We start from the raw sequence: 14,163 nt of genomic DNA, 5'->3' as shown, positions 1-14,163 counted from the left end.
AATACGCATGAAAACTACGTTATGCAAGCAATTGAAAACGATCAAAGTCAATATTACTGTTCAAAAGAATAACTATGTATGACCTAGTAATACTGTTACACTACGTGTGCAAGATGAGGTTCGCAGGTCACATGAGGTCCGATGGTAGTTTTATTGCGGCCCGCGAACCTTATTTGTATTGCCCGCCTATTATCTTTGTGTAGAAAATTCTTTGATGACTACTCGATGAAAATCATCATGAAAAGGTAGGCCTATATTAAAACTGAGCAAATAGTTGTGTATATGAAGATTTCACAAGCACACTGTACACGTCGAGGTTTGGAGGTGCGGCCCTCAGTGTTAAGTAAAACATATCTTCGGCCCTTAAAACAATTTATATTCAACCCTATTTTAGACCTATGAATACAATATACAGAGGAAGAAAACGTGAATAGGCCTAGATAAATAAAAGATGTTAAACCATTATTTTTTTTAAGTAAAAAAAAGTATTAAAAATTAAAAGGACATTGAATTGTATACCGTTGGTTATATCGTAACTATATTGATCGTATAAAAATGAACCATAAGTGGACTACTACTAGAATGTGATCTAATAAATAGTTTTTAGCTATCAAAATAAACATAAGAAACATAAAAAAGAAACTGGAAATTGTAGATCAAAATGTATGTGCAATATCTGGAATGTGATTGATTCTTGATACTTATTATGGGTACAGGTAGGTCAGCCGATTTGCGAGACACCCGATGACACCGTTTCTTCATATTGTCTGTCTGGGGATAATTCTGATGAAGTTAATCATTGTATAGAATCATTGAAATGGAAACAATGTCGTCTACTCGTCGGTCATCCGTAACGTGTCCGCATCATTATAATCATCCAAATTCATGTACTTCTCAGTCCTTATTTGTTAAATTTGTTACTGGGTCAAAAGAATTTACTAGGAGAAGTTTCAAAATCACATGAGTCTACAGACAATCATATTTTCTATAATTTAAATCATATTGGCACATTTGGGGTTAGGTGGCTAACTTTCAAGTATATGGCTATAAGTTCAAACTTTCAAAAATGCCAGCTCTCTTTTTAAATGCATCATAGTATGGGTAAAGTAATATTGAGCACTGATGATCATGCTATCTTATTTTAATTCTGCCGAGTCTACTCATTATTCCATGTGGATGAAATCGGCAATCTGCATTCGAATGCTATTAACCGCATTTTAAGACAGTGACGAGAGAATTCAGAATTTCAAAGATAGTCTTAATAATTAAGTCGTGATACTAGTTAAAATGATACTTACTCATAGAACATTTTACGTACAGAACACTAGATCAAATGCGACAGACCGAAAGATTTTAGGCCGCAGGTGGAGTATTTTGCATGCACCCGATCGATCTCAATGATATATCGAATGTTGGACCGCGCGAGTTGGTGTATTTATCTAATGCTAGCCGTCGCAAAAAGAGAAGTAAGTATTAATCTAATGTTAATCCCAATAATGCGCAGAACAAATGATAATAGTACCACTTATGATTGTTGCCACAAATTTGACTGAGTTTCATGAGATCTAGTATGTTGTCAGTCATACAATACTGTTAATGGACAGTTTAATAAGAAACCATTTACCGCAGCCTATAATCAAGACAAACCAAATTGGTTTTTAATATGAAATTCATTCTCTGCTACGATTACATTAACGTTTAAAGTGCATATTTGCTACTTAATGGTCGATGGCCCTGGAATTTTCTTTTATCTCGTTTTATTCCATGGTCATGGACTAATTGTAAATATTGACATCTGTAGTGAAGATGCAATTAAAATATTTGTGTATTTGCTGAAAATTAAGCATTGAAAAAATCATATTGGAAACCAAAACATGAAAGCATATACCATTATCATTGAAATTATTAGTTGTGAACACCAAGAAAAACCGAAATTCTGAAGACTTATTTCCAGGGAGTTCTTCTGGTGGTAATCGGACAGTACATCAGAAAAAATCCCTCTACTCTTTTAAAAAGTCGTACTTAACGCATATGGGCTATATTGCACACGGAACCAATGGCTTAACTCCTCACACAAAAGACTATGCAGTGTTTTTTTTTTCTTTTTTTTACAGCACACACACACACTGTGGCTCTACCAGATTAGCCGACTAAGCTATGCTGCTTTCTCATTATTGCCATCATTATCAAATTAATTACCATCATTTTAATCATTATTAACATCGTCACCACCATTATATTACCATCATCATCACCACCTCCACCATCATTATTATCAGTATCGCCATTATCATAATTAACATAAGATTGTTTTCATTACCATCATCATCATCATCATCATCACTATTCATCATTATATGTTTCCTATTCCTAATAATCATCATTTATTTATTTTATTTATTTATTTTATTTATTTGGTATAAAATACTCAAAATGCAACAAAGGTTGAAATACTTTTGAGTTTACAATAGGAAAAATTTAAATATAAATACAAAAAAGAAACATCAGATCACACACAAAATAAACAACAAACTTTAGGCCTATCAAATCACTTCAATCTATATACATTAATAAATAATTATAAATCTATATACATGAACATTGTTATTACAAATTGATTATTTAAATATATATGTAAAATTAGAGACTTAAAAAATTGTTTCTTCATATTAAAAATTCATTGAAATTAAAAATATACTATTATGTAGGCATAACAACTACTTGATTCAAAAAAGCAGTTGCTCTAGTCATTCAGCAAATTAATTGCACTTGAGAGTGTTGAATTGGATAACCGGTTGGTTCTGCACAGGGGTATTTTATATTTCCTATGATTTCGTAGGCTCCTCACTGGTTTGGGGTTTTCAGGAACCCAATCAGCAAACCGTTGAGATGTCACAAGACTCTTTCCAAATTTAATCAGGAAGTCTGATCTCCGTGCCTGCAGCGATGGTAAGTTGAGTATGTTCAGTGCGTCTTGATATCCATGGTAGTTTTTGTGTCCCAGGATGATCTTGGTGGCCCTTTTCTGGACAAATTCCAACTGAATACACTGCTTCTTCGTAATGGAAGAATGCCAGAGTGGACTAGCGTATTCTAAGATGGGTCCTATATATGTTATATAAGTAAATACAATATCATCCCGAGGAGCACCATAACGTCTCAGAACATACAACATGTACATACGACGGGAAGATTTGGAAACCATTTCCTTTACATTAACAGAACACCAAGCAATTTAATAGTTGGCTTTACTTCCAACACATCAATTTATTCATCACAATCAACAATATCGTCGCAATCATCAATCAATCAAAAAATCAACACCATTGCCAATGGTTATCATCATTTTTATCATCGTCAAGACCACTACCACCATATCATAATCATAATCATCGACGTCATCACAATTAAGATAACAATTATCAGTAAAAATCAACAACAATAGCCATCATTCACAGTCTTCCTCAGCATCAACCCTAATCAACATTTTTCGTCCCAATCATCAACAAAATCATTCTTATCATTTTCACCATCATCATCATCATCATCGTCATCATCATCATCATTACCAACGTACATAATTTTTTTCAGCATTATCATCATCAATACGTTTGTACCATCGCCTCATCTGTATATTATCTTCAAACCGAGATTTTCAAACACCTTGTCGTCGACTTTTCTTTCTGAAGAAGTCAGATTCACTCAATAGATATTCAGTCCGCAGTCACAGTATCAGTTTCATTTTCCGATCATTCGTAAGAAATTCAAGTATTAACTTGTAATTACATTTCTTTACTCAGTAAACTGGAGCGAACCAAACAATCCATTGCTACATTTGACAAACATCTGACAAACACATTCTAACCTACACACTGTCAATATTTGAAGGCGTTATTTCACGTTAGATTAAAGTGTCATCTACTCTCAGTGTGTTTTTCAAGCAAGGTAATGCAAACATGTCAGTTGGCATTGCTCGGCTAGCCTTTCATCCGAACTGAGCCGTATGTAGAGGCTGAACGAGACTGATGATTCGATGAATAACTTCGACAAATATATCTCTTCTTTTATTAAGCCTTTAATGTAGTAGTATACAGTGAAGTTCATTTAAACTCTAATTGTAGTTCCAATAGTGTCTATTTCAGCTGCGAATTATTTTAACTCTAACCCAAAATAGTTTTCTAGCAGAGATGTTGGTATTGTGTAAGCACTGCTGAATAATATTTAATGTATAAGATAAATAAGTCTATATTTGTTGCAAGCATTACTGGTAATTGTAAGTAACTGTTAGTTTTGCAATCCATGTTTTTGCCCTCTCTTTCAGCAAGTACAGTATAATCCATTTCTTCCTAATACTTTTTCTAGTAATATGGTTTAGTCATTAGTTATTTATTATTATTATTATTATTATTATTATTATTATTATTATTATTATTATTATTATTATTATTATTATTATTATGTCATCGGTAATATAGAGAAATAATACATGAACAGAGCATTGGTTCTTGCTATCAAATGCTTTTCCAAACATAAATACATGTAAATAAAGCAGTTTGCAAAGTTTATGGCCATAGCCAGTTCGTCGATGGTCGCAATCTGAACTAGAGCAGTCACTACATAGAGTGAATGTATCTGTCACTTGCCTAAATACCAAATAATACACAAGCCGAGTATGATGGACGATTACATTATTTTTAAGCCCTGTTCCTGAATACGGACCAATACGCAGACAGTGCATGATGGACGATTCCACTATCTTCTTTTATCCTTTTAAGCTTTCAAGGGTCCACAAATATATTTCCATTACCTATTCTTCCCAAAATTAATTTATTTCTTTCTTAGCTAACTATATAACACGCCACTAAATTTTATGATGATGCATACCTTAGTTTTTGCGTAATCTTGCTAACAGGCAGAAAGACAGTGCTGAATACATAACCTCCTTTCGCGGAGATAATAAAAAAAACCATAGTAATTGCATTCATATGAGATGAAAACATGCATTTAAACACCAAACCCAATAGTAAAATTCACATAATGAATCAAATCATCAATGTTGTTGGCAGGATGCTGTTTTTACGTGTAATGACCTATTTTTTTTAGGTCGATCATGTAAAATAAATCAACATTAGTTCTCTTTCTTTTAAAGAATACAATTACAACATATTTTTTTTTCTAAATATAAAGTAGATACGAGGACTTGGTAACGTTAATTGAAAAAAAAAAACAAATAAAAGAAGAAGGCACGATCCGAAAATTTGAGAACAAAATATGAAAGAGAGATTAATAATTGAGACAGACAACATATAAAAAAAGAGAGAAAAACGAAACAAAACAAGCAAACCAAATCAAATACAGACGAACAAAACTGAGACAGGCTGCTACAAAAGGGGAGGGAGAGATTGATAAAACAAATTAATAAGCTATAATTAAGTGCTCTTTCAGCTGGTTAGAAAAAAATATTACTGGAAGAAATATTAACTAAATGGGATGGTAACGAATTCCATAATTCCAAAAAGCTTAGTAACTGTGACATTGGGATGATGTGGCCGCTACTATTCTAGTGGAACATCAAAATAAGGTTAGAGATAAAACATCTATGACTCACACAGGGATCGAACTAGTGATCTAACTTACTAAAGACGGATGTGTTACCCTTTCAACCATAAACCATTAATTGTAAAACGAGATACCCAGTGGAAAAAAATGTTCAACTTTACATGAAACGCATTTGTGCGTAACAGTTATGTACAGCTTCAATAGAGCTTAACATAATCTACAACATGCCAATAGAAGGGCCTATGATATTGGTACCAGACATACATAGAAATGGTATTCGCTTCATGTACAGAAATTATATATATAACACTGTTATATTATATATAAATCATCAAAGAAAGGTAAAATACAGTGTTCGAATAAAGGACATAATAATACATTGTGTAGCATAGCTATCAACGGTAAATAAATAAAGAAATTGTGTAATAAAATTCCTCTGGCGGGACTTTATTCGTATACACTGTATTAACCTTTCTTCGATGATATATATATAATTTAACAGGTTAACGGCTATCTTGATTTATATTATATGCAACTATTTGTTTCTAGCCGTACATATTGTGTAATAGAGTGTATCTGGTGGTATTTGAATCTGTTCAACCATGAAGCCTCCGTGGTCTAATGGTTATGGCGCTCGAATTGACAGCGAGAGGTCGCAGGTTAAAATCCCGCCTGAGACATTTGCTGTTTTAACAACAGAACATAAGGCTTTTCCCCATTGCTTTAATAAGAAATGAAGTTGAAATTGCAACAAAAAGAAAAGTCGTTAAAAGGTATAATGTAAAAAAAAACACGGAAAACCAATATAATTTTAATGAAGTGGAAAAAATGTAATAAAATAATAATAAATGAATAAATAATAATAATAATAATAATAATAACAGAAATAATAATAATAATAATAATAGTAGTAGTAGTAATAATAATAATAATAATAATAATGTTTTATGATGACAAAAAAATATTGTTATCATAATTTTAAAAATTAATAACAATGAAGCAATTAATAATAGTATTATATTATTAATATTGTATTGCGTCACCTATTTTGAGTAAATAATGGTGAACTACTGTATTTATCACAGCTTACTTGAACCAGTTCAGAGATACAATAGGTTTGTACTACAATATTATCTACGGACATCATATAAAATAGAACAGACTGGACACACACGGTTTTTTTTTTTTTTGTAAAAATAGTAATGCTAAAAATAATAATAATAATAATAATAATAATAATAATAATAATAATAATAATAATAATAATATTAATAATAATACCAAACTATTCAACTGCACTCCTGACTGAACTTTTCAAGTTAAAAGCCGTCTATATAATTCTAATTAGAGGAGGAAATGAACAGATACACCATATTAACAAATGTATTTTACAAATTTGACGCGTCAACATTAATGAAGCTCAGCAAAGATAACCCTTGGACGTTTTGATTTGCCTTGCGGCATCGGCGATCAAAGAGAAAATAAAGACACACGCAGTCCTACATTGACATACTATTATTTAAATAAGATATTGAATCTCAGAGCGCTGGACATCATACACTAAAACAGAAATCAATTAAATTAATTTTCTTTGGACTTAAAAAATTATTACAATACTGTAATTACGTAAACAAGTTTTATTTCGAACACACGATATACATATGACCTATATTTGTTAATGTTCGACCCTCTGGTGATTTCAATTGGCTTGCGATGATAGAATTTCTTCACGATATATTCATTGATTTAATACATTCTTTCAGGGCTTCATAAATCAGTCGCAAGTAGAACATTTTAACATCATTATGATTTTAGACAAGATATCGCTCCTATGGGAAGCACTATTCTCTTTATGCATTTAACCAACTATCAAATACGAATATTTTTTATTTCTGTGTGTTTTAAGACAGGATCTTCGACAAGATCATTCTATGACGATTACTGAGCAGTATGCCTACAGTTGAACTTCTCGTAAGCAACTACCCCCGAATCCAAGGGAAGTGGTCGCATACGATAGGTGGTCACATTCGAGAGTAAATATCATGCGCGAGGCCCAAGCTTATAGGCCTATGTCATATCGGAGGAGTCACAGGTAAAAATAATCAATTAACCTACAATAGCAGTATGTAATCCTTTTACCGCCATCAGGGGTGGGGCCTATAGGGGCTGGGGTGACAACCTCCTACAGGGGTGGTTGCACAGAAAAGTTCATCTGTACTTATTAAAAACGTGTATCGATAGGCCTATCATGAACTCTTAGCAGAATACTGAGCCAGTTGTAAAACAGCATACCGGGTTTTAATTTACTCTTGACTTTATGTCAGGAAAATAACTGCAAGAAGGTGATATACATTGGGCTGAAACTTGACTATTTACTGGCCAGGAAATCAATTCCACTAGCTCAACTACTTGTATTGATATTATTCTTCTGACAAGAATCTTGAGCGACGTGCGGCACACGATAATATTCTTGTATATATTGATGCAACGATATATAATGTATTGAAGACTTAAACCAAAACAATTGGTGTGTCGATAGGAACCAACGGCTGTACATCGTCCCGAAGTTTGTGGTCCGTGCATCTGTTTGATAAGGCATACCTTCTTGACCACCCATCCCAGATGAGGAAATAATAATTGCTAAGTTTAACCTATGGCGCCTTGAGTTTTGACAGTTTATATAAACGATGCCGTATTCACCGACCAGATAAGTATAGAATGTCAACAAATTCATATAAATATTCGAGATCGATTCATACTTTATATATCAAATGATTATGGCCAAAGCTGGATGGTAGATTAATTTTAAATAAAATGACATATGGTAGTGATAAATTGTAGCAAGGATTTCTTAAGTCATCTCGAATAGTTTATCAAGCTTATTGGTTAATGAACTTGTGTTGTGTTCAAGAATTTCTTCGAATAATGTGATATCGTCTACTTTCACATAGGCATGCGTCATATAGTAACTTTTTCATAACATCATAAAATATCATTAGGCTCAAACTACAAATATGCCTTTAGTGAACCCATGTACTAAAGATATAAATTCAGACAATCGCAGAAACAATAGTTCAGTGAAATCTGTCCCCATAAAATATTAGAATCCTAGCAGGTACTAGCTGCTGAGATTTTCGTGCTTATTTTGTATCTTTGATATGATACGGTACTATTATCCAAGTATGAATGATATAAACCGACAATATAAACAGTCAGTAGTATACATGGTAATACATTCACCTTCCGCTAATGCGTATTAGGCCTATTGAAATCACATAACTGAAATCTGAAATTTTAACAGGCTTAGATTGACAAGCCAACCAAAAGAAAAAACAGTTCGATAATGGTAAGAATTGTAGAATGACGCAATAATTAAGACACATTTCAAACGGATGATCGATCGATGACAAGTTGGTTGTAGAATCACAAGTTGATATGGCAGAATAAGAACGATTGCTGGCAAAAAAAAATGATAGATTTGCAGTCAGATCCTCGTCAGACATACGAAAAACGACAAAGCAGAAACATAATAGCATAATGTATAATAAACCCTACACGTCCGGTTATTGTATATCCTCGAGCATTCATAGGCTTCTATGGATAATATGGCAGAAAGTGGGAACAACAACCGGTATTGGAGCTCGGACCTTCTGTTACAAATGCAGAATACCTTATCAACTAGCAACTGAAAAGTTGTAAATCTGAATCCTATTGGAAAAAAACTAACTTTTATTCCAGTGTTGCGCGTGGCAACACTAGTCTTCAACTCATTACGTGTAAACCTAGCTCAATATGATACAAACTTATTTATCTTAGCAATCTCACTTTTCCATAATACATACACTCAGAATTAAAAATCGGCCTAATGATTTTATGACGTGTTACAATAAAAAGATTATTTTGAATTGTTTGCAAGTAAGCACTTTTAATAATTTAATGTGCAGTAAAGAACATTTTAACCGGTGTGCTACGAATGTTTGCCATGTTTTTGAAATGATATTGAAATATAATAATATATTTATCGGAAATAATATGTATACCTAGTTTACATTTTTTTAATTTTCGTCTTATAGGCTCACGTCGAAGAGGGATGATAAAGTGTCATTAATCAATTCAAACCCGAATAGTACATCTGAGACATACTCAAATAGTAGACATAGCGTTTCCGTCAACCCACAATGTGCTTGCTGTAGCTGTGTGGCGAAAAGATACGTTCTTGCAATTTTCACGTGTGTCGGTTTAATGATCACTTTCGGTATCCGTTGTAACCTGGGCGTGGCCATTATTGACATGACCAATAATAACACAGTGCATATAAAAGGAAAAGAAGAGATACATGTAAGTATATCCATTTTTGATAGTGTTATATGAATATTTAATGAGCATGACCAGATATGTCGTAGGACAATAAATGTGGGCTAGGGTGTAATACATTGTAGCACAGCGGAATCAGAGTGCAGACGATTCTAATTTTTGTCCACAGAATGCATTTGATCAAAAAAAATTAAAGGTTTAGGGGAACTGTATATTTTGGTGATCCTTGTGGAAAAATACCCTCCATGTGCCATCTTGTTGTTTGCAAACATATTATGAAAAGAGGTTCTTTTTGTTGTTGGCCCATATTTCACTCCATCAAATCTGTTCAATAGTGTTTCGTAACCCTTTTTAACACCCTTTTCCCCCAGTTTTTAAATGTTCAAAAATCTGTATCTCATTCACCGTTTCCCAGTTTGTCGTCAGACAACTTTTTTCTGTCTTAAAAAATCAGTGCTACAACATATCAATTGTTTTCCTCTGGAGTCTGACTTTAAGTCAGATACTCACTGTGTTGTACGACGAATCCAACTCCGCTCCCGGTGAGCGTAACACGACTCGACGCAGACAGCTGATTGTCGGGTCACAGTCTGAACGGATCGTCAGTAAAAACGATCTGTTGCCCGAGCGTCGTGGCCTGGCGTTCTACAGAGAATCAATCACGCAGTGAGTGCCCGATTTAAGGTGGTTCATTATACACATGTATTACCAGCATAATTCTTTCTCTTAAGCCTTTTTGACGGGTCCGGTAATGAATTAAATTTCCGAAACTATGAATATGAACTATGTATCAAAACATGTACTGTCACAATTTAATAATCAACTAACTAGAGTGTTATTTAAATAAATGACAATCTACATAGTAGGCCTAGGTGAGAAGTCTACAAAATGCCTGACATTATTACAGACACTAATGTGATATGCTTGAGAAAACATAAACATCTTTCGTGACATTAATACCGATCCAAGTTTTTGTGATCTCTATGGTTGATTAGTGTTTCTGTGACTGTCAAGATTATATTTCGAATAATTTACTGGACAATATATATATTTTCTATAGTTTGATATATAGTAGCAACAGCTTGTATTTTTTTTATTTGTGTATTGTGACATATTGCAGTAGATTTAGCAAATGTCGGTCTGAAAATACTATACATAATAGCATCGTATTCATATGGTAATAAATGTCATCCAAATTTCGCAAACTAGAACATTGGACTTTTATGTAAAAATATATAACTATTAGCCATTAAACACATTAATTTGATCATATCTGAATAGGTTTGCAATATGTGTACCGATGCTCGAATAAGGGAGCGGTGATTATAAATTTTTTGGATGCTTCAGTGCGGCGCTTATTCGAGAGTGGCGATTATAAAAACTATTGGCGTTCCAATGTTAACCTACAGTACCGGTATCTCACTTATTCCAGTAGTTTTGTAGGCCTATCATAGGTCCTGCGTCATCGCAAATAATTGTTTATAAAGAAATGCTTGTGTCTTCATTGTGTTATATATTCATTTTAACACTGTATACATTGTATTTAAAACCCCGTTTGTCTTAGTGTTTCATTACACACAGAATATATATACTCTCGATTAATCGCCGCAGCACTTAGCGAAAAAATCAGGTTTGGTGTGGCGCTTAATCGAGATCGGAGGTTATTCAAAAGCGGTGCTTATTACAGTATTTACGTGTAAACACCTAGTAACGGTATGATGATTGTGTGAATACAGTGTGAGCATTATTCCACACTGTGTTCACACGGTGGTCTACATAGTCAACACGTTCATTCTGTACACACACAGTGTAAACCTCTAGGAAACTGCCCTATTTAATACAGACAACTTTGACTTCATATTCTTATTCTCCACATTATAAGCTTTAAAATGATAGGTCATTTGCTGGAATGGACTTTTTATTGCCAAAATTATGAGTAAAAAAAGTATTTTGTCTGTTCTGTACTAAATTATACAATACAGTCACATTTTTATGCTAATTACTCAGTTTACATCTAGCAAAATAACGCTGATGACCAAGTTAAAGAGACTTATATAATTTGCCACATATAAATCCAATTTGAATATATATAGGCCTATATATATATGACATTTAATTTAGTTACAATACATGATATATATCATTCAATTTAGGTATATAATATACTGAGGTTTTAATTTTTAGTCGAGAAAAATATACATTACGGTATTGTTTATTAGCAAGCTGGTTTCTGCTTATGATCTCTCTCAGTAAACATTAGAGCTAAGTACTGGTAATGTCAACTAATACAGTATCAGTCGGTACCGATCAATGACAGCGAAGTGCTTTTAAAAGAATACTGTCAATGAAAGAGTAACAAAAACATGAAATTATTATATAGCATTTATATAATAATTCAGGTATAGGCCTATCATATAAAATGTATCCATACCATAACATTTATATAGGCAATTAATAGATAAAAATAAATAAAAAATAAAATCGCATTATGCAATGTCTTTACAAAACATCCTTGTTACATTAAAAATGCTATTAACTTACCCAACAATATTATTTGTAAGCCATATGTAGACATTTTATCACGTTAAATGCGATACTAAATTTTTATATAATTGGGTATGTGGGGTGCGGTCTTAGGACCTGAGTGATCCTACCCCGGAATACATATTTTGAATGCACTGTACGTCAATGTCAATTTTGTTAATTTTATGGAAATGTTTTCCGAAAAAAAATAATGAATGAATGAATGAATGAATAAACAGGGGTGGGCCGGGGGGGGGGGGGGGGGAAGCTGTCCCCCCCCCCTTTTGGGGAGAGAAAGCACAATTCATCTGGGAGAAAAACAAGTTGTATGTATTTTCTACATATTAGTAGACACTAAAATCGATTAAATAAGACTTTGAAACCCCTAAATTGTTAAAATGTTCGGGTGCATCGCCCTTTGGGCCACTTTCGTCACCTTTTAATCGAAGCTCGACCACGCCCACATTGCTATTGTCGGGGAAATCTGACCCCTCGTTTGGGGAATCGGCCCCTGCCGGGGACATCGACCCCCCCGTCAGGGACCTCGGCTCCCCCGTCGGGCAAATCCTGGCGCCACCCCTGTGAATGAATAAATGAAAGAATGAATGAATGAATGAATATTATTATTATTATTATTATTATTATTATTATAACTTTTGTTTATATCTACCTCATTGGAAAATACACTAATGGACTTCAATCAATCATGCCTGATTATCTATCTCTCTCTGCTCGTGTAACCCAGTCTACTAGCATCAAACATCAATACATTGGTTTTACTCCAATCGTTCGCACTGCCGCCCACCTCTCCACTCAAGCTCCTTTGTCATCCGAACCTCGAAATTATCTCCCATTTTCTTGTTTCCCTATTGGCACCTCTATTCTTTGAATTCATAACAATCTCATCAACAGGTAATCTCATCAATCTCATCAACAATCATCATCAAAGCACCCTCAAACCTATCTAGCCTAATTCCAATTGCTCATTTGGTGCAGGGCCTTGTTATAGGTTTTCTAGTTATAAAAATAAATAATAATATAGTTGATGGAAGACAATTGAATTATGGTCAGGAAACATAAAGAGAGTAGCAAAAGTGTAGCGATTTTATGGAAACCTGACTTCAACAAACTAATTTAACTACTTTTCGTGCTGTTAAAATATTCACTTCTCTTTTAGTCAATCACGTGTGCTCCTACCAAGAAATTCAACAACATTTATAGACTCGGATCGATTCCACTTAACTAGAAACGGGACTGAGTTCCAGTCCTTGACTCCAGTATGATATAGAAATAGTGATATCACAAATATCATCACGATAAAACGTAAGGAAAAGATATAACATGACATCACATCATTTTTTTTTTTTTTTTTTTTTTTTTTTTAGGGTGATGTACGATCATTAAAGAAATCCCTCTATTGGCCTCTCTATCATTACAATCATGAAGTAAAAAATTAACAATAATGTTCCTTCTGATTGAACATTGATTTATCATCGACTCTTTGAATATTTTACTTGAATGTGGAAAAGATATACAGAAATTATTCAAGACTAATTTTCTAGTATTCATATACGCATGATTAGATTGACGTAGGCAAAGTTACTACACTTCAACGATTTATACATTAACACTAACCATATGCAAAAGTCACTTAAAGTAAAGCGAAAGCATATGAATAAGAGATGGAAAAGAGTAAATGTAAGTGCAAGCACAAATGATTCAAAACCAACTCTCTAATAGACGAAATGAACACCCTGTATTCTATAT

At 33.4% G+C, this 14,163-nt stretch overlaps 1 protein-coding gene across 3 annotated transcripts in view; it reads left to right on the top strand.

Moving 5' to 3' along the window:
• LOC117104170 (vesicular glutamate transporter 3-like) overlaps positions 1–14,163 on the top strand; it is a 71,959-nt gene that overhangs the window by 23,643 nt on the left and 34,153 nt on the right. For 2 of the 3 annotated variants that reach the window (XM_033244904.1, XM_033244973.1), the window contains exon 2: positions 9,633–9,897. In XM_033244904.1, the coding sequence (XP_033100795.1) occupies positions 9,633–9,897 (265 nt within the window). Of the gene's footprint in view, positions 1–7,586; positions 7,652–9,632; positions 9,898–14,163 lie in introns of those variants that run through there. The other variant, XM_033245058.1, reaches the window with a different exon arrangement.

This window comes from Anneissia japonica, unplaced genomic scaffold (genome assembly GCF_011630105.1).
Source record: "Anneissia japonica isolate Jap-2015-1 unplaced genomic scaffold, ASM1163010v1 scaffold483_len1788099_cov177, whole genome shotgun sequence".
NCBI classification, from domain to species: domain Eukaryota; kingdom Metazoa; phylum Echinodermata; class Crinoidea; order Comatulida; family Comatulidae; genus Anneissia; species Anneissia japonica.
Note: the sequence above shows the minus strand (reverse complement) of the source record. Positions and strands in the feature narration are given on the sequence as shown.